Raw genomic sequence first — 21,827 nt, 5'->3', positions numbered from 1 at the left:
CATCAAAGTCACCAAACTCCCCCTCCTGTCTACCTCCACCCAACTAGCAGTTCTTTCTCTCGAATATTCCCCTAAGCTTTCTCGGGCAGCGTGCTGTCTCACTTCCTCAGCTAAATAACATATGTAAAGAGGCTACACTTGTACTAATTTTCAATATAGTGAAGCCTGGTACTTCTACAATAGTATTTTTTCAAATGTGTTTAAACTGATTATCTGTTGTTTTGTGCCTTATGTACCCATAAATAACAAAAATGCTAATAACAAAGTTGATCTGAAGTTTTACTTGAATAGCCAGTACCTCACCTTTCCCCTTGCATGTCTATGTTCTCGTTGTTTATTCTTGCACTCCCCACGTGTGCCCAGTAGTACCCTAGGCTACCTGTTTGTCGGGAGTAACACTGCTAGGGTGAGGCTATGATATAGGGGGGGGGTGAGTAAATAGAAAAGTGCAATGATTGTCTGACGGGTTTGAATTTGGAAGTCCAATTCTGGACCCAATGCAAATGTAGACAAATATTAATCTTCTTCCTAATTAGCTTCTACGCAAATCACATTATACCAAGCTAACAACCTACTTCTGTATACTCGACCTATTACTCTGGTGATGTGGAATAAGCTAACTGACTAAGTTTCTGTGGAAGCTGCCTGTGATGAGCTGAGTGCAGTGACTTAACAGTTATCAGAGATTGTTATTTCAAATGGTTTATACTTTATACTAAACTGAACTTATTTTTGCTAAACTGATTCAGGTTTTTGAGGTTTTGCAGATTTGAATACAGATTGCACAAATGTCTTCTTCTTGTTCTTTTGTTTCTTTACTGATGATGATGATGATGATGAAACTTCTTTTACATTAGGATGTCTTCACTAATCAAAGCATGGACATTTACAAGCAACATGTCCTTGGCCATATGAGAGAGTTATGGACAAACTGGAGGTCAGACTTGTTAAGGAATAATGTCACTAAAAAGGGAATCACCTTAGAAGCTGCATACAAAGGTGAGCCACCTAGTGGACTTGACGATAAGGATTGGAAGTGGCTTATAAAGGAGGTTTATTCTGACGAAAAGTTTAAGGTAAATTAACTTAACTACATGATATGCTTTTTTTCTTATATATGCAATGATGATAATATTTAAATAAATTACAGGAAAGGAGTGCAAGGAACTCTAAAAATAGGCGCAGTTATGCAAAAGAGCTAATGCATCGAATAGGGAGCAAGCCTACTAGACAAGTCATTTGGGATGAATTGGTGAGAAAGATAATTAAAGTATTATTTTGTGTTTTTTGAGATATATGTGGATAAAGTATATTTGACTATTGGTGCTTTGTTGTTTTATGGAAGGGAGCGAATAAGGGGAAAAAACCAACTTTGGTAGATGTATTCCACGCAACTCGCAAGAAAGGCACTAACCTCCCAAATGCAGAAACGACACAAAAATACGTTTGTCTTTTCTCACCTATGTTAGCTTTATGGTGAAATAAACTATGTTTTCATTAGAATAAACTTTGCAAAGTGCTAATAGTTAGATATAATGTGATTATTGATTTCCAAGCTTTGCAAACTGCTAAATGGAATGAGTAGTTATCTAACAATGCTGCCTTCTTTCTTTCTGGTTGGTATTCAAAGTTTCATTTAGTTATTTATTATCTTTCTCATCATTCATGTTATACGAAACCGGTAAACGAGTTGATTTTTTTACCTATAGTTCAGTAACAGTTAGCTTACAAATATGAATACATGAGCAAAATGAAATTAGTCGGGCGCTAGAGTTGCATTGACCTGAAAGAATAAGTCCAGTTCTTGTTCTTGACCATGTACATAGCTCACTACCACTAATCCCCTTAGCTAAATACTGGAATTACAGTCAGCTTACAACAGGTATTTACACAACGAAAACAATTGAGCAGAAGTTGGTAAAAGCAGGATTAGACCTATTATCTGCTCATCTATTTCCCAGTATTGGCTGCTGTTATGCGACTTTGCAATAAAGAAACCTTAATAGGTCTAATCATCCCAACTGCAACATATCAGTTATTTCTTAATAGGTCTAATAGAGACTTCTGTTCAGTTATTAAGTGCTGAATTTCTAGTTTAGCCTCTACCAATTCTTTTTCCTTCACTTCCAGAAGATTGTTGTTTTCTTCAAATTCACTGTTCTTCAAATTCAGCTCCTCTCGAAGAGTAGACACTTCACTGGTTACTTTTTGCAAAGAACACTTCTCCTCATCCAATTCCCCCAGTAGATTCATCAATAGACCCCTCTTCAATGATAGATCAAGCTCAAATTCCTTATTCAGAACCTCTGCAACTCTGAGCTTTCCTCTTTGACTTTCTATTTCTAGTTGGGCAGCAATACGGACTGTGATGTAGCAATCTCCTGTTCTCTTTCCTTCAATAGCAATTTCATATCTTCTACATGTCTTGCCTGTGAAATCAACTTCATATTAGCCTGTCTTAACTCCTCCTCCAATTTCTCCTGCTTGGAAGAAGCTGCTGCAATTTCCTTCTCTCAGACGCTCTAATTCCTCCTTTGCTTGATTCAATTCAGCATGTTCCAACATCACCATTCTTTCTGCTTCTTGTAGATCCTCCTCCTTCTTCCTCAAGGCTGTTAGAGCAGCCTCAATACCAGACTCGAGATTTTCAAGGTTAAAGTCTAGATCAACATCTTGAAAAAAATGAGAATTCCCATTCAAGTGTTCTTCCAACTTTTGTGTCTGTGCAGACAACCGCTCCAGGAAAGTTGTTGCAGGTTCAGGTGTCCTATTGTTGTTGATGCTGGATATCCTATCTCCCAAGATCGAATTGATGCCATGAAGACCACAGCACTTTGTTGTTGTTACAAATGATAATGACCTGTGACTTTCACGGACCCTAAGAGAGCAAAACTGCAGAGATGAATAAAAAACAAAAGATTTAGGAGAACGACACTGAGTTTATTCCACAAATGTCAAAGCACAAACTTAGCGAGAAAATTAGACGGATCAGAATCATATATTCAGTGGTGTAGCCCGGTAAATTTTTGTTTTGTTATACAACGAGACAACTTATAAGAACAGGTTGGTAAATAATGATCCTAAAATTTTGTCACTCAGACTCATCAAAAGTAATGAACTAAATTAAAAAGAATATTGTTGGATCTTGAAATTTAACTAGTAGATTAGAACTTTGACAATTGGCCTTTAATTAGAGCCACCCGTGTATGATACTAATTGAGATGGTTACATATGTTGTAGGAGGAAATTCAGAAAATAATGGAAGAAGAACCAACACTTTCCCATGTACAGGTACTTTTTCATCATTTATATGTTTTTTGGTTTTATTTTTACTTTCCCATGCCATGATATTTAACTTTTTTGCTTCTTTATACAGGTAGCACGAAAGGTGTTTAAGTCGAAGTCTCGTGATCGGTTTTTGGGTTTTGGAGGAGGAATAACACTTAAAGAATTATCAGGACCACAACCTAGTAGGGCGGAACTTCAATCTAAGTTGAATGAGGCAAACAAACAAAATCGTGTTCTTACCAATCGCGTGGATACGGTACAGGAAGAAAACAATGCACTTAAGAGTCGCATGAGTTCAGTTGAAGAAGAGCTTAATGCATTTAAAGAGGTGTTCTTACAACGCTTTTCAAAAGATGGCACTCCAAGACAGAATACTTCAACTAGTTAGATTTTTATTTTGTTCTTTTAGATTGAACAAGAATTACTTATCTTTATTAGAATTTAAAGACAAGGGGATGTGATTTTTCATTTAACATAACTTGAAATTCTATTGTCAAAAATATTTTGAGTAATGAAATTTTAATTTTTTTAATTGATTTATAGTTATCTATATTATTGGACAGGGAAAATGTAGGTGCTTTGAAAAGCGCAAATAATATTATTAACGACAGAATAATTGGTCGTTATTGCCAAAAATTCAAATTTTTGGCCCGTTGGAAAGTACATTTTACAAGGGATATGTTGGTCGTTATTGCTTATTTGATCATAGTGAATAAGCATTTAACGACGGATTATCGGTTCGTCGTTACCAATTAACGACGGATTATTGTTTCGTCGTTAACTTTTAACGATGAAGTTTTAACTTTGTCGTTAATTATTAACGACGAATTATGATTTCATCGTTAAAAGTTAACGACGAAACAATAATCCGTCGTTAATTGTTAACGACGAACCGATACTCCGTCGTTAATACTTAACGACGAAACGGTAATTCGTCGTTAAGAAACATTAATTATTAACGACGAACATCGTCGTTAAAACCAATAACGACGGAACCTGTTACAACGAACATCATGGCCGTCGTTAAAGGTTTTAATGACGAAAATTAAGGCTTTTAACGACGAAATTGTTCGTCGTTAAACGTCGTTTTTCTAGTAGTGAAAACAATACGAATTTAATCACCTAGTTCAGATGAAATCGCCTCCTTTTCGTGTTGCAATTTAATAAATAAAAGAGTTTCAAACATAAATAGCAACTAGAAATAATTGTACTCCATATAAATCAAAGAAAAATATGAAAAGTACCAGACTTGTTCCATTCGTGAATTTAACAGCTAGATCTGAACCCAACTTCATCAAAATTAAACCAAGAGGATAAATCAAACCCTACATCCCCATATGAAGTAAAATAATTACTTGAAGAAGAAAAGAAATTTAGAATAAAAAGTTCGGTATTGCAAAAGGAGGCGAGTTCAATTATTCAACTGAGGGTTTTAGGTTTGGGTTTGGAGGGGAGTGAAATTCGATGCGGGCTTTGAAAATAAAATAATGCGCTTATGGAAAGGGAAATAACGACGGACTATATTATTTTCTTTTATATTTTATTTTTCCTTTTTCACCAATTACGATGAACTAATCCCTTGGTCGTAATATAGTAGCGCGGTTATACCGTTAACGACTATATTTTGCCTACGTCGTTATTGTGTTGTCGTTATTGTTACGTTTTCTAGTAGTGTTCACAGTAAGCCTCAACAAACTCATACAAATGAGTATGCCTGTGTACATATTGGTCAAAAAAGTTGTTTATACTTTCAACTCGTTGGGAAGTCTTCATGCCAGCCCAAAATAAATGCTTCACATAGGCAGGAACCCACATGTTCCTTTCCGCATACAACCCTGGAACAGATGAATTTCAGCAACAACTCAGGTGAACTGATCAGTTGCACCTCATCAGGTGTATAGATTAGTTGCACAGATCAAAAGCACATATCAGTTGCACAGATCAGGTGCACTGATCATGAACACTGATCAGGAACACTGATCAGGAACACAGATCAGGTGCACTGATCTGGTGGTGTGCACAGATCAGGTGCACAGATTAAAAATCATGCACAGGTACATCAGATTAGGGTGATCAGATTGGGTGGTGCACAGATCAGGTGCACTGATCAGGTGCACAGATCAGGTGCACTGATCAGGTGAACCTTTTCCTCATCTTTTTTCTAATCCATTTTCTCATCCTTTTTATTCTAGATTATTTTTTTCACTCGTTCACATTTAAATATCATCTCCAAAATAAATATACAATACAAAGAGGGAGAATGTACCTTCAAGCCAATCATCATCTGCCTGGTACCTCTCCATAACTGTTGCCCAATTTAATTCGAACTCATCACATGTTAGACTATCATATATTGCCCGCTCCAAGTCTACCTTTAAATCGGGGTACTCTAAAGGCGTTCCAAGCTTCCTACTAAACTTTTGAAGAATGTGCCATATGCACCACCTATGACATGTATCGCTCATGGTTGATCTCAAAGCCCTCCTCATCGCGGGATCTTGATCAGTCAAGATCCCAATTGTGGCTTTACCACCCATACATTCTAACCAATTACCGAAAATCCACTCGAATGTGTCACTATTTTCATGCGAAACAAGCGCACATCCAAGTAATATGCTCTGACCATGATGATTTGCACCAACAAAGTTTGCAAACGGCATTTTATATTTATTGGTTAAGTACGTACTATCAAAGAAGACAACATCACCAAACTCCTCATAAGCAGCTCTACTACGAGCATCAACCCATAAAACATCCTGCAACATCCCATTTGCACCTTGCCGGTACACGTGAAAAAAATCAGAATTATCTGCTTTCGTCTTCTTAAAATAGTCAAACATTGCCTTCGCATCACCACCACTAGCCCTAGCCTTCCTCTCCTACGCAACCACATCATTAAGATCCTTCCGTAGGAAAGGCATTCTACCTCTACCATTCCGTTGCACCGCCATTAAGTTATAAGTTTGAGCCACAGACATACCAGATTTCGAACATACATTCGCTTGTGTCAACACATGAGGATGATCCCTTAAAACTTCTTCCGGTTATAAGCAATAGTCCTAGACTTACTAGGGGTGGGGTGATGATTTTCATGAACCATTACTGCTCTACGTATCACCCACTCTCCTAACTTATTTACACTTGCAAATACATGTACGGGACATTGACATTTCTTAGACTTGCGTACCCCACTCCCAATTACTTCATGGAGTTGTGAATCGCATGCAACCTTATCCCCAATCACCTTGCGCCTTCTTTCCGGCACACCATAGCACTCACAAGTCCACAAACAATTACGCTTCTCTTTCCCGATTCCTTTCTCTTTATCAGAACCATCCTTTGTGTGGCTAACCGAAGATTTCAACGAACCACAACGACGGGCAACACCAAAACCCTTTTGTTTGGTATACCCCCTAAACTGTTGTTCAATCTCCTCCCAACCAGGAAACACCATACCAACCTTCAATTCAAGAACTTCCTCCTCTTCCCCGTAGGCAGTTACAACCGTTCGCTTTTTTGGGGTTGTGAAACGATCCTCACCACCCTCCTACAATTACATTCAAAGCCAACCCCATCACAATTACCAATCTCAACCAATTCCAAACCCAACAACTACAAATACCAATTACATTAAACCAGAACACACACCACACACCAATATCATGCTCAAATAAATCATTCTTTAATATCCAAACACATCTTTGTCATAATCTTACATTATTAATTACCATCAGTTTTATAATCTTACATTATTAATTAGCATCATTTTCAAGTTCAGTATTTATTTTAATGATTAATTAATTCATTCAATCATTCCTTTTAATGATTAATTCAACAATCAATAAATTCACAAAATCAATAAATTCATACAAAGCAATAGATTAATACCAATCAACACATTAACAAATCACTTACTTCACCAATCTCAATCAATCGGGATTTCAAAACACGAAATTGAATGATTTACAAATCCCTACAACATGATTGCTACAAAATCCCTAAAACATCATAAATTGGAGTGGAGTTCCATTGATAAACAAATGAATGACATTTTCATAAACATATGAATGCCATTTGATAAAAAAAACGAATGGATAATTCATAGAATAGATCCAGATTCATACCTCTTCGTCGGAGGAGCATTGTGGTTCGTACCTCCATATGAAGTCTTCTTCTTCTTCTCCTTCAACCTCGCGACTACCTTCACCATTTTCGTCACCAATTTCAGCCCCACTGCCCTCCATTTCCGAAATTAACATTATTGAATAACTTAAACTAACCCCCAACTGAAAGCTCACCAATTACTCAAATGTGGATGAAGAAGAAGAGGAGAACAAGAAGATGAACATTTTTTTTATGAAAATCTGAGTTCGAATTTCTGGAAGAAGAAGCAAGGTTTCAAAAATGGTGATGGTGTCGTAGAACTTGGAACCAAGCTGGGCAAATAATTGAAAGAGGAACTCAGGGAAAGGGGGTAAATGAATTGCCATGTCATACATGCCAAATCATCATCCCGTTATATGTATTTACTATTCCGTTATGATTTTCCCCCCTAAAATATTTACCATTTACACTAGTAGAAAAACATTTATTTGCGGCTATTAATGTGAGGCTTTTTTCTATAGACGCCGCAATTTAAATCGTGTATTAATATTTTAATGTATAGGAGTATTGATCTGCGGCGTAGATTTGGGTGAAATCGCCTCGAACAAATAACAACCATTTGTTAGCGGCGTTAATATCTAAACGCCTCAAACTAATTAGGGAATATTTCCCAAAAAACTCACGCCTATCCGTTCATTCATTTCCAACATTTTCAAAACCCTGGCTTCTCCACAACCTTAACTCCATTAGCCCCTTCTCCATTGCAGATCCTCTCCTCTCAAAACTACAAGTGATAATTGATCAAGTTCTCACTCTCGTAAAGTTCAATATCACGCCTTTCCCTTCCATTATTTTCCTTACATCAATTTAGTTATGCTATTTCTCTCCCCTGAGTCTCCTCGTTCTTCAATGGCGGCGATCCTAGCTTGTTCATAATTTTCTGGTGGTATGTTTGTCTCTCCTATTAGATCCCTGATCTTAATTTTTTGTTTTTAATAATTTGTTTCGTTCAAATTAATTTCATGAACTTTCCTTCTTTATTCGATTATTTGACTCTAATTATTTGAGTTTTTTTCCAACCAATATTGTCGATAATTTTGAAGTTTTCCATAACCACAATATGGATCTGTATTAGTTATAAGATATTAATTTTTTGGGGGTTTTATTGGTTGATTCTTATTTTTTCGTGGGTTATGTTTGATTTTTGGAATTAGGTATTTTATGTGAAGGTAATCAATCTAGCGCTTGGAGTGAGGAGTGAGGAATGCGAACTGCACTGTTGCCGGGGGTTCTGACGTTGTGAGTGAACGAGAAGAAGGCAGTTCCAATATCAAGGTGCAAATTTAAACTAAATGAGGTGTATTTTATTGGTTTATGTTTGTATCTTGTGATGTAAATAGATATGTGTTTTATGTGTGTAGGAAATTAATTCGACAGTATTGATTGATCTGGAGTAGGATAACAATTTTCAAAAGAATTTATTGAGGCCATGGCCTCTTTTAACGAGGTAATCTATCCTCTTCACTGCAGTCTGATATAGTAGAAATATTGTATATGGTTCTTTAACTAATTACATCTGAAAATGTGGTCTAGAAACCTCTGATTACGGCTCTCTCTAACCCTACAACGCAATCAGAATGTATTGCCGAAGATGCTTTTACATGGACTAAGGTAACAAATTGTGTAGGGACTTTAAGGATTTGAGTAAATATCCATATATTTGTCTATAATCTGAATAGCTTCCTTGTTATTTCTTAATGAAAGGGTCGGCTCTTCTTCAAGTATGTTCTTCTATCTTTTTGGGTAAAAAGTATGTTCTGTATGATTATATAGATTTCATGGCTCATTGTAGTTTACATTTCGATTCCTGATATTTGTGATTGAATTCAGTTTTGCTTGATCTAGTTTGAGTTAGTTGACATGAATTTGTGATTGGTAATTTTAACCCTTGATTTTTTTTGGTTAGTGGAGCTTCAATAATAGAAACTTTTGAGCGGATTATGCTTTTTAGTTTGATTGAATGGATTGAAATAACATCTCGATTTTGCTGCCCAGAGTGTCCCTTATGGACTTTCTTTTTTGTGCCCTTAGTTTCTAATTCTTAATCTCTATGGAAATTAGGTTTTTTTTTCCTTTGTTGTTGTTTAATTTCTCTGCTTATTTTCATTGATTCACTATTTATGTTAACTCATTTAATTACTCTTGTTGTTGTACAAAAATAGTTAGATTGGAGAGTCCTATGTAATAGTAATGCTGGTGATATCTCTCTTAACACAGGGTGTACTACACAAAGTTTTGAGCTACAGTGCTTAATGCACAAATTAGGAGTCTACAAGACCGACTGAACAGAATCGATAAATCATTGAGAAGTAGCTCAACATCTGAAACTCTTTTCAACTCCAGTGTGGTAAAATAATCTAAACCACCAATCCCTTCATTTTTCCAGCTTCTATCTTATTATTTTTCCAACATCTGAAACTCTTTTCAACTCTAGTGTGGTGAGGCGGTTTGTAATTGTACCAGCAATAAAGTCTCAGTCTATCTGTTTTTGCATTATTTTTTTTGCTAGGTTGTATTGAGCTCGAGTTTCACGCTCTTCCCATGTTGTTTGTCAGTCATACTTTGAACTCTCATGTAGGATCTATGTTTTTCTTTTAGTTAGATGCTTACCTATTTTGTTTTTGCAGGTCTTCCTTCTCTGATTGCAGTTCCTCAAGGGTGTAAAACATCCAACTGTCTTGTTAGGTTAGCTAGTTATGTATGTCCGACAAATATGCAGAGTTCTTTGTAGTTTATGAATTGAAGCTTCAATATTCAAGTTAATTGGAGTTTCTTAGAGATATATGCCTAGCATTTGTAATGTTTTGCCATTTGATTATGAGCTTGTTGTACAAGTAGGTGTGAAGGAGATCTCTCGGTTGATGCAGTAACAGATTGGTTTGCAATAACGATACTGAGGTTACCTCGCATTCCTTATTACACAAAGGACACATTGGTACGTTGATCTTCTTTCGTTGTAATAGATGCTCGACACTCCTCAGGCTTCTCTGATTAGATTATTTTTATTATAAGACCACCTAAAAGATTTCCAGATTGACACTAAATTCCTCACTATCCATCAACTAGTCCACTGATAAAAAAACGTTGTGATATGCATTGACATTGACAGTGCCTTTTAATATCAAGTCTCGCTTGGAACTTCATGCCATCTAATGTTGGTGATTGTTCCTTATATGCATGGTCTTATTAAAGTCTCATTCACTTCTCTTAGAAAAGAACCTCAAAAAATAACAACATTGTTTTATTCTCAAGGATTATGAAGCTCGTTCCATTTATTGATTTATTCTATTCTTGGCACCATAAAAATTAAATATATTATTCTTAGGTTATAATCTTTGTTCTTTTAAGTGTTGTCAAGCTATGGAGTATGACATCTTTTATTTTTATTTAATAAAATGGTATTGCAGATTTGCAGAGAGCAAGAGCAAGAGCAGTTGGTAAATCTCGTCATCCCATATATAAATCATACCATCCAGATAGATGATAAAGCACTCCAAGAAAAACAAGGTCAAAATAACGACTCTTATGGGAAAGCAAATGTAAGGCTAGTTTCCGATACCGCGGCCTCCCGCTCTAACTTCTATCCAAATACCGTATGAAGCTGAAGAACAACATAGAGTATTTCTGTTGAGTAAATTCTTAGTGAATATATGATTTCAACAAAACAAGGAGATGAATTTGCCATTTTTTTTGTACGTACATAGATTAGGTTTATTTTAGTTGTAATATTCTTTCTGTTTTCAAAAGGATTGGAATATGTATTACATTTAGTTATGGCATTGGTGGCAATGACTTATAGTATATGATAGTGGCATGGTGTTAATGGAAGTTATATTGTGGTATGCTAGCTTTTCTGATGGTGGTATAGGCATATAGCTAGTATTTCATTTAATATTTTTTTTAAAAATATTGTTTTTGTTAATTTGAGGCGTTTTTTTTGTCTAAATAGCCCAAGCAAATCACTGTTTTGAGGCGTTTTTCACACATTAATGTGGAAAAAAGATGATTGATTTGAGGCGTTTAAACAAAAAACGCCGCAAATAAATCATTTATTTGCGGCGTTTACAAACGCCGCAAATGAATACCCATTGATTTGCTGCCCCTCCATTTGCTGCTACGCCAAAAACGCATCAAATTAATATAAAAGTGACGCCTCAAATAAATGTTTTTCTACTAGTGTTAGTTTTACCTTTTTATTTGAGTGTGATATGTTTTAGCAAATACATATCTGATATGTATTTGGACTTCCTCCTCTGTATAATATTGTAGATGTAGGACGGAATGGTGTCATTTGCTTCTAAATAAAGATTAACGATTTTCACGTCATATTTCGGGTAACTTTTATGTTTAGGATAATCCCAACTTTCACTCATTTTCTAAAAATAATCCAATTTTGGATTATTTTAAAATAATCCAAACTTTTGGGTTACCTTCTCAAAATAATTCGAAGTATTTTTTTTCTTGTCATTACTAAATCATTTTGGGTCTATTTTACATAGGCAAATTGATAGTTTGAATTATTTTATAAAGATATATTCAAAAGTTGGGATTATTACAAAATAATTCAAAGTTGATATTATTTTGAGAAGATGAGTGAAAGTTGGAATTATTTATGTCAATTATTCTTATATCTTTTGGATCATTATTCATCGACTGTTATACAAGTTAACCGTTCAGTGGTGATTGGGGCTGAACTTGATAGGGAGAACTCGTGTTCAATCCCCCGCAATAACAATTGGGAGGGGACTGGAATTTAACCACCAAGAACTCGCCCCGAATCCGAATTAGCTCTAAGAATGAACCGGGTGCTAACACCAAAAAAAAATATATATTTCGCGTTAATTTTAGTTCTTTAATAGAATTTTAAATCATATCTGCCGCTAGCCAATATTCTGGCATGGCCTTAAGACAGTCTCTCACAAAACCTATTGGCCAGTTGCGCGTTTGTTACTTGGTACGTACCGACCCGATGTATTACAGGTATACGGTGGAGATAAATAGATAATGCAAGTGGAAGAATCATGTATAAATGAGGAAGACATGAGTCTTGTATTGCAGTATCAAATTAAAAATACATTATTGTTATTTATAATTCCAAAAATAATCTCAACAGCAGCACATGGTTTCCTAGCTGATAACAACGATCTATAATCATACATCATGTCTTACTCAACATCATATCCCTTCTTATTACACCCAACTATTATAAATATTACAACTTGTAGTATCATTTAGAGGTGTCAGAAGTTGACCCGACTCCGAAAAACCATCTGTTTCGAACTCTAACCGAACTGGTTTGACCCGGAAATTTCAAGACCGAAATCCGTTCTGTAACCGATTTGACTTTACCCGACACCCGTTTCACCCGATCTGAACTCCACCCGTAACCAGTTTGATCCGACCCGATCTCCACCTGTCACTGGTTAGATTCCACCCAAACTCCACCCGACACCGATTTGACCCGACCGAACTTCACCGGATACCGATTCGACCCGGTAAATATCTGATTTGACCCGATTTGATTTGACCCGAACTGTTGTATAACCGACACCGATTTGACCCGACCTAAACTCCACCCGAACTGTTATTATTTAGTAAGTTGAATTTTGTGTCAACTCAAAGAGTTATATTCTACTGTAGATTTATATATATTGTGTATCTACTGTTTACATATGGTTCTCGTTATATAATCATTAATCATCTTATAACTTAAAACAAACTCTAATTGATATAACGATGTTGTAGTTTAGTAAATTAAAAATACTCGTAAATACGTAGATTAATAACTGGATTAATTAGAAATAGAATGAAAACATTAATCGATAATGACTTGAAAAGATCTAGAATGAAATCGATCTAACCCGAGACCTAACTGAGATGACCCGAACCGAAATCGAACTGGTGCTGAATTGACCCGAACTGAAATGACCTGAGTCAAAGTTTACCCGACCCAAAGTTACCCGGCCCTAGTTTGACCCGACAAAACCTGTTTACAACCCGACACGGGATCACCGGGTTCGTTTTTTACCCGAACCGAACTTGACCCGTCCAGAAATTTACCCGGACCCGACAACAATTGACCTGAAATTTACCCGAACTGAATAGACCTGACCCAAACCCGATCTGATCCCGAAAACTTTTAACCCGAACTTGACCCGAACCGAATAGACCCGAACTGTCATGGGTCAAACCACAACCCATCCGGTGACCCGATTTGACACCTCTAGTATCATTCTACATAGTATCAAACAACATATTCTCTTCATTATTGTTATCATCTAAGTTTTAAGACACACCTTGGTCCAATATAATTGGACTTCACTTTTTTTTTATTAAAGCTCCAATATAATTTGGATTGAGAGATTTTAAACTACTTATTATATTTTTTTAATTTACTTGGATAAAAGATCATAAGTCAATAAAATGTACAAAATACATGCACAAATTTACAATAATCGCACAGAATATTATCTGTAGCCATATCCAATGGGGTATAATCTGAATCAAAATCATAATACACCCAACAATAATAACAACGACGTGTTTATTGTGTTTGAAAATCTCATTTGTTATTATAAATACAACGATTTTAATTCGGTCGAATCCAAGACGGATTGGGCCTAATTTTAACCCATTACCTTTTGGGTTCAGCTAAAATGGGGTTTCGGGTCAAACAAATTTGTTCAACCCCAATTATTTTTGAGTCGGGTCCTGAATCGGGTAGATTTTTGACTGAGCCTACACAAAGGTATAACAATTAACAAGCCTGTCTCTTTCATTAACAGGAGCTGTTGAGTGGCATACCGCATATGGCATTGGTTTTTGTTTAGTTAAAGGTAGTTTTTATGGTTATACAAAAACAGTTGGAAAGGTGATTTCCATCTAAAGCATCAACAATCTTTAAACTAATTTAAATACTTCGTATTAAGACTATTAAGCAACAAAGTTACAGACTTTAACATGACTTTTTGATGGGATATTCATAGATAAATTATGACATTACCAGTACTAAATTGAACAAGAAAGCATCATACTACTAATCAATGACACAAAACCTAAACAAAAAGGATGCTAATATACATAAAGATTCTAAACTTATAGGCCACTTCTCACTGTTGCCACGGGAAAAAAGCGGAGAGTTGATAAAAACCTCATCGACCTTTCCAGCAATTTCCGCCTTGTATCAATAGCATGTCAAACAAAAGGTATTGACAGATCTGCTCTCTCGGCCTGTGTTCCACAAGCTTGATCATCTTCCAGTAGCAGTCCAGTTAGATGGAAGCCTATCAGAAACCAGAGCTGGTAAATTTCTGACATTGACATCCATGGGCAACATACGGTACTCGATATCAAGATCTCTGAAGATCTTGATCATCTCCTCGACAAGAAATGATCTCCTCACCCATCTCTCTCCCATGTCCTGATGATTCATCCTATGTGATACCCACAGCGAAAACTTTATCCTGTTTAAGTCATCCACATCCCTCATCACTATCATTGGGGCCGGGTACCAGTGATCCGACTTGTTGTCAATATACCTGAAGCCCACATAATCAAACCAGGAATTATAAATGCCTACTAAATTCACTTCATTTGGAGATGTATTAACCCCACATGTTCAACTGATTGAGAGACAGGTTCAACCAACTTTCAACTTAAACATCAAATTCAATCAGTAAAAGTAAAATCATTTCATTAATATCAGGTGAAGTATATATCAAGTTCAATCAGTTAGGACTTATGAACATCAAATACATTTCTTGAAAACGACAGATTCTTATATCTGTTAACCATTTTCTATTCGGGAACTTGTGTACAGGAATGATGTTTAAAGATTGTGCTTGAGTAACATATTCATATTCCATAAGTATGGACAGAAAAAGGACAATGACACCCTACAAGCCAAATGCAGAATTAACCAATGCGCAATAAGATGTGGTATACATGCCTATGGACCCCCCGGGAAAGGCTGAAAGCAATATAGAATGAAAATCACCACACAAGTTTGAAATTTTTGTCTTTTTGGGTGGGACGGGAGATTTATGAACTAAAGAAAGATATTTATGCTATGCCAATCAGAAGAATGTTAAACAGTCGACAAAGATAACGAACTTTCAGCTTACCTTGTTATTCTTTCCTTCATCAAAGACAATTTTTCTACCGAAGTAGAGATGTGGACGCAGAAATCAATGGCGTCTCCCATATCTGGACTTCTGTAGTAGTTACTGATAGGCTTGGTTGCTAGCACACTGTTCGGGTAAATGATTTTTTGATTGTCATATCTCAGAAACACTGTAGTCAATATATTCATCTCTTCCACAATCATCTGGGAGATAAGAACACAAGCAAGAAGATGTAAGAATTATAATGTGTTGCAAAAGGACATGTTGACATTTTATATTTTTCAATTTTTGGTTAGGTGGACTAAAAAATTTACCTGAACTCCATCAATTTCACAACGGTCACCTACATCGAATGGATGCATAACAAACAGAAAGATAATTGCTTCGAATGTTGTCTTGCAGGTGTTACCAAACATAAAGGCAAGTACAACAACTTGGGAGCTCACAAAGACCAGGAAATGAGTAATGGGGACGCCTAGGATTAGAAGCCAGATAATTATAACAGCAATACCAACAAGAATATTCACCAGATGGTGAAGCTTGTTTACAGCTGTCTTCGTGTCATTGAGAGAGAGCGCAAGAGCCCGCCTTTCTCGAAACACATTCACCTGATACATAGAAATCTAGTAAGATGACTTTACAAAAGAAAACAAAGGGACGTGGGGGTAGTGGGATAAAGAGGAAGAGGAGCAGGTAACATAGCTCACTCTCTCTAGATTAGCTACCCAAACAAAATGTGCAATTTACTTGAAGCAATTAAGTGAAGACTGAAACAAAAAGAGAGAAGGATGGGAATCATAGCATCACTTACCACCCAGTTTTTAAGTGTCCGTTTACTGATCCCTCTACCATCAGCAGCTCCTTCAAACAGATTTATTGTCCTGTGTGCTTCATCTTCTCTCAGGAAACGCGTCAAGTCCACCAATTGTATATGTCTTCAACACAGAAAAACATAACAAGAACACAAATTACTACATAAGATATATCATGACAGAAGAGGACAGTGACTCCTGACCGGAAACTCAAGGAGAGAATAACAGGAAGATAGCAGAAGAGGACTACTACGAAACAGATAGGAACAACAAGCATAACCCAAGAAACCATCTAAGTTTCTTACATATAAACATACATTACATACTATTTGGCTACTTTCTAAAGTAAGGTTACTTCATAAGAGAAATCGAAATATTAATGGTTCAAACAAGGGACACAAGAGACTGAGTTCAACAATGTACAACAAAGTAAATGTCCTCAAACCGAGTTAAAAAGGGAAAATTCCTATGATAAAAGAGGAAAGCTAAACACAAAACCAGTTCAATCTCAAATATGAAGCAAATTGTAGCCAAGAAAAGCAGAATTCAGCTCAATGCCCATATTATTATGCTAATAAGCGGATGTACTCATATATGCAAGATTTTAAGAAAATCGGAAACTATATTATGTGCATTGATAATGTCTTACTTTGAGCCTGGTGGAGCTACATTAGTGAATATCCTCTTGGCACCAGCTTTTGCTTCCTTCTCGCTACGAATGTGCAATGCTGTTTCATCTTCCTCCATGCGCGGATCAAGTTGCTCATCAAGAGTGGATAGAACACCCTTCCGCACAATATTCATCAACCTCTTCATATTCCAAGCAGATACATTCTTCTGATTCCATTGGTGCAAATGGTCAATACTAATTCCATCATCCTTTTCTTGTTCTTCTCTCCTAGAGTTAGACGGTGCCCTAGGACTCTTCCCAATCACAGAACTCCTAGGACTCTTCCCAATCCGTGGACTCCTCTGCAAGCCACTTGCAGTCGACCTTGCACTCCCTGCCGGCTTCCCCTCATTGGGTAAACAATTTGCTCTAAGATCAGGAGGAATATAAACCCCAGCATTCTGAAGCTTCTGAACCTCCGAAACAAGCCTTTCCTCCTCCTCAGCAATACGCTGAATCTCAAGGTACGGCGGTCCAGACAAAGTCTCAATCACATACTGGTTAAATAATGCGTCCTGAATCCTATCAAAGAATGCCGCAACATGGAAATTCATAGCTAAAACCTTAAGCAACAATGTCTTAACCAACCACATCAATGTAGCTACCATAAAACAGATCAAAATCTTGGTTACATAAGGCAACACTTGACTTTTAGTCTCCTTCTCAACTTTCTTGTCCAAAATCAAAATCCAAGCTAATAAAACCCACCCTAACCACAAAAACTTCTGCACAGAACTCCTCAATCCATAAACAAAATACAAAACCCGCTTTCGAAGCAAGAAATTCCGCTCAATGAAGAACACAACTAGATGAATTAACCAACCTGAAACTAATCCACCACAAATTAACACTAATCCCATCACTTCCCATTTCCATAATTGCATATCCCATATAGTAATTACCCTAAAACGCTTAATCACAAGACTACAAACCAAAGCAGCAATTATTAACACTAAACTAACCCACTGTAAAACAGTAAAAAAACCAAACTTCCCTTTCTTATACTCCTCTGGTAAATCCTCACCAAATGGATCATCTTCTTCAATCTCCTCGCTTTTCCCTAAAAACCCAGAACGATTCAACCTCCCAGATCTTTTATCATCCTCAGGTGGGTCCATTAATCTTGATTTCGTCTTCATCCTCATCAACCCTTTCTTCTGCTGCTGAAACGACGCGTTTGAGCCGCTACACTGAACCACCTGGTCACCATCGTCTCTTCCGCTTACCGCTGCAGCAGCAGCAGCAGAAGGCCGTCCACTCCTCTGAACCAACTCACTCTCTTTAAACGACACCGTTTGATGATGTGTTCTCGGTGTCATCTTCCCGTATTCATTCACCGGACTCTCGTTCACCGGCGATAAACCTTGATTCTCCAAATCGAACTCCCCACCTTTAGGGAAATCAAACTCCCCGGACGATGAATCATCGTCTTCTTCAATGTTGTTGATAGTTTGGTTATTGTTTTTAGCAGCAGTACTTCTCGGTGTGGGAACGCCGTCGTTCTGGAAGTCGTAGCTGGACCCACGTAGGATTGGGGGACAAAGTCCGGCTACCGCATTGGGTGGCGGAGATTTGTTGTTTTCGGTACTAGTAGTGGCGTTAGTGGTGGTGGCGGCGGTGGATGAGGAGGAAGAGGGTTCAATGTGAACGGAGAAATCAGAGTTGAAAGATGTAGACATGGGGTCGTTACGACTTTGAAGTAAACCAAGACGCTCTTCTTCTTCAACAGAGATTTTCTTCTTTTTATTATTATTACTATTAGTTGAACTTTTAGTTGCAGCAGAAGATGAAGAAGATAAAGTTGAAGTTGTAGGAGGAGGTGAGTTTTTGGAGAAGGATTTTCTTAAAGGGCTAGTCCCTTTGAAAACTTCCATTTTTAATGGGATTTGGAGAACAATTTTTTTAAGGAAAGATTCAAAGTTAATGGTGAGTTTTTAAATGTGGAAAGGGAATTAGAGAAGAACACCTGTTGTTTATGGTAAGTTGAAAGTTGTACCGTAAATTATGAGCTGGAGTTTTGAGTTTGAGTATTACTCCGTAGTAGCAGCAGCAAAGTGAGGAGAGAGAAACAAGGGGGGGAAAGATGCGTCTAATTTTGACATTTATTTAAGGAGTTGAGGTCTTAGGACAGGGTAATAGGGTATGGTATGGTATGGTATGGCCCTATTGGCGTATAGGTAATGATATACTCCGTACACGACAATTAGATATTGTCTATCGAGAAATTAATTGTACGTGACAATTTGATATGATTATGTTATTTTTTTTAAAAGTAAAGATATAGAAGTACAATTTTTAGGCTTACAAATAAATATTAATTGTAGTATACTTGGTATTAATTTAAGAATGCAGGTTAATATCATGTATCATTGGATTTTATTAATGCTTTACTTTAAGTTCATATTCATATACGAGTAGATTTTAGTGTTGCATTTTACGAAATACTTTGTATTTCATTTACCTTGCCATATTGGAATGTTTTTTATTTTATTTTTGTCTTTAAAAGTTTACAAATGGGAGAAGATTAGAATATGTCGAATATAATACTTTGTAATAGAAAAATGGTGAGGAACAACTAGATGCGTGTTGTTTTGACATCTGTTTTGGGGGTTGAGGTATTGAGGGTATGAAATTAGTATGGGTCAGTGTGGACTAGAATATAATACTTTATGGTTAAATAGTTGTTTGTCAAAGATCATTGTGTGTTTACCTACTCTTGCGGGATTTAGTAATAAAATACTTGAGTTCAGAGACAAAATGTGGTTAAGGGATTAAGGGGTGGTGGTACTAACGTTTAAGTTAAGATTATACTAATAAAAGTGAAAACGACAAGGAGTAAAAACGAAATAGTGGAATGGGTGAGTAATTGAAATTGACTACTGTATGTTCTAGTAGTCCCTAGCTTCGAGGTTCATTTAAATACGATATGATTATTGTTGACGGTGGTAGGGCAACTCGAAATACATGACCACTATATGCAACATAGAAAATTACATTACTTTAGTAATGGTATCCAGCCCCGGCCCGGAGAATAGACGGAGAGTGTAGTCGTCTAGGGGGCCGGGTGAAAAGGGCTCAAAATTTAAATATATAGACAGGGTAGTATATTAATTCAATACTAAGAGCATCTCTAATGGTTGTAGCTAGGGACTAGCTTGAAATTTATAAAAGTTTCAAGCTAATAGATAGACCATTGGAGTGAAAATAACAAATTAGCTTTGCCAAGCAAATTAGCTTAAACAAGCTAATTTGCTTGACAACTAGCTCTCAAAATTGCCAAATAATTAATTGACAAGTGGACAAGTGGAATAAATTTAAATAACAAGCTAGTTGCTAGCCATTGGGGCACAAATTAGCTAGACAATAAAATAGCTTGAAATCTTATGTGGCATAATAAGCTAATTGTCAAATTAGCTTACCATTGTGGATGCTCTAAATAAACACGCTAAAGATTAAAAAAATATTTTTGGGTCGGTGGTAAAGTGTTTCCATGTTTGACTTGGGGATTGTATTTGAATCCGCACGCGTGCAATAATTTCACAACTCTCATCCCTTTGCTTCGCTCATTTATTTTCGTTTTACTTTTTAGCTTTTTTTTTTATAAGTATATATTTTGGGTATTTTCATTTTTAACTTATTAAAATTCTCTCTTTCATGTTATCACTACGTTTAACATAACTAAGTCTACGTTGAGCTTGCTTATGTAGTGCTTGACATCTAGTTTAGCTTTTAGTACTCAATTATAATTCATGTAATATTTATGGGTGAAATTACTTGTACGATGGACTATAAATCTATATTAGATAGTATTGAAAAATTAAATTTCATTCTTTAATGAAAACTAGAGTAAAGAACTACTAACATAAAGATACTGATACTAAAATAAATTTTATTTTATTTGGATCAAATAACAAACCTAATTATTTATATTGAATACCTAATATTGTAATTAAGTGATTATCTATTTTACTAATAATTTGCAAATGCTTAGAGCAGACTAGTGAAATTTTAGAAGGAGATTAAATAATTTTTTATTGATTTGAATTTGAATATGTAGTGGATTGAACGAAAATTTTGATGCGTCTTTCTTCCCCAATATATGGTGAAACGATATATTTCAGTTATATATCAGACAAATTTTTTGAAAGGCGCATAATCCCTTATTTCGCCTAACGCCCCCAAAAAATCAGAAACGGACCTAATTGTATCTTTACATCATTTATGATATTGATTTTAAATTTGTAACAGAGTAACTGAACTCGAGTCACAAATATCTCGAGTTCACTTGAGCCAAGTTTTGATTGAGTTGAGCTCGATTAGCTTGCGAGCTATATTGTCTCGTAAACAACCCTATTTCTGGTACTTGGTTTTTGTGAACCAAAGTAATTGTCATAAAGGTTTATATATATTTTTTACGATCAAGTTTGAATTTGAAGTACTTTACATAATTATGTGAAAACTTGTTAGATTCAATTCAACGTGTATTTTTTAAAATACTAATTTTTATACTTCCTCTGCATTGCTCAGTTTGCAATTTTATAATGTCTACACACTCTCTTGTATCATCTTTTTGTGATTTATACATAAGAAATTATATAAGTCATGTGAAATCTGTTAAATTTATCTCGATATATATTTTTAAAATATCAACTTTTTATAATTTAAATTAATATATAATTAAATATATTAATGGCTAAAGTTTTGCATTAACAAACGTGAAACATCAAATTATTAAAAAGACAAAAAGTAATATTTTTTCAATACACATGA

General features: G+C 35.9%; 2 protein-coding genes across 2 annotated transcripts; both read right to left on the bottom strand.

Moving 5' to 3' along the window:
- Positions 1-4,953: 4,953 nt before the first annotated feature.
- LOC110793883 (protein FAR-RED IMPAIRED RESPONSE 1-like) lies at positions 4,954-7,532 on the bottom strand. The gene is made up of 4 exons (XM_021998817.2): positions 7,413-7,532; positions 6,476-6,835; positions 5,555-6,167; positions 4,954-5,123 (listed from the first exon to the last, which is right to left on the bottom strand). Exons 1-4 carry the CDS (start codon positions 7,530-7,532, stop codon positions 4,954-4,956), a joined length of 1,263 nt encoding a protein of 420 aa, XP_021854509.1.
- A 6,819-nt stretch (positions 7,533-14,351) lies between these two features.
- LOC110793880 (mechanosensitive ion channel protein 6) lies at positions 14,352-19,209 on the bottom strand. The gene is made up of 5 exons (XM_021998813.2): positions 17,037-19,209; positions 16,387-16,510; positions 15,890-16,183; positions 15,576-15,778; positions 14,352-14,990 (listed from the first exon to the last, which is right to left on the bottom strand). Exons 1-5 carry the CDS (start codon positions 18,929-18,931, stop codon positions 14,702-14,704), a joined length of 2,805 nt encoding a protein of 934 aa, XP_021854505.1. The 5' UTR covers positions 18,932-19,209; the 3' UTR covers positions 14,352-14,701.
- Between the last annotated feature and the right edge of the window lie 2,618 nt (positions 19,210-21,827).

The sequence above is a fragment of the Spinacia oleracea genome, chromosome 5 (assembly GCF_020520425.1).
Source record: "Spinacia oleracea cultivar Varoflay chromosome 5, BTI_SOV_V1, whole genome shotgun sequence".
Classification (NCBI taxonomy): Eukaryota; Viridiplantae; Streptophyta; class Magnoliopsida; order Caryophyllales; family Amaranthaceae; genus Spinacia; species Spinacia oleracea.
This window is presented reverse-complemented; position numbering and strand designations above follow the sequence as displayed.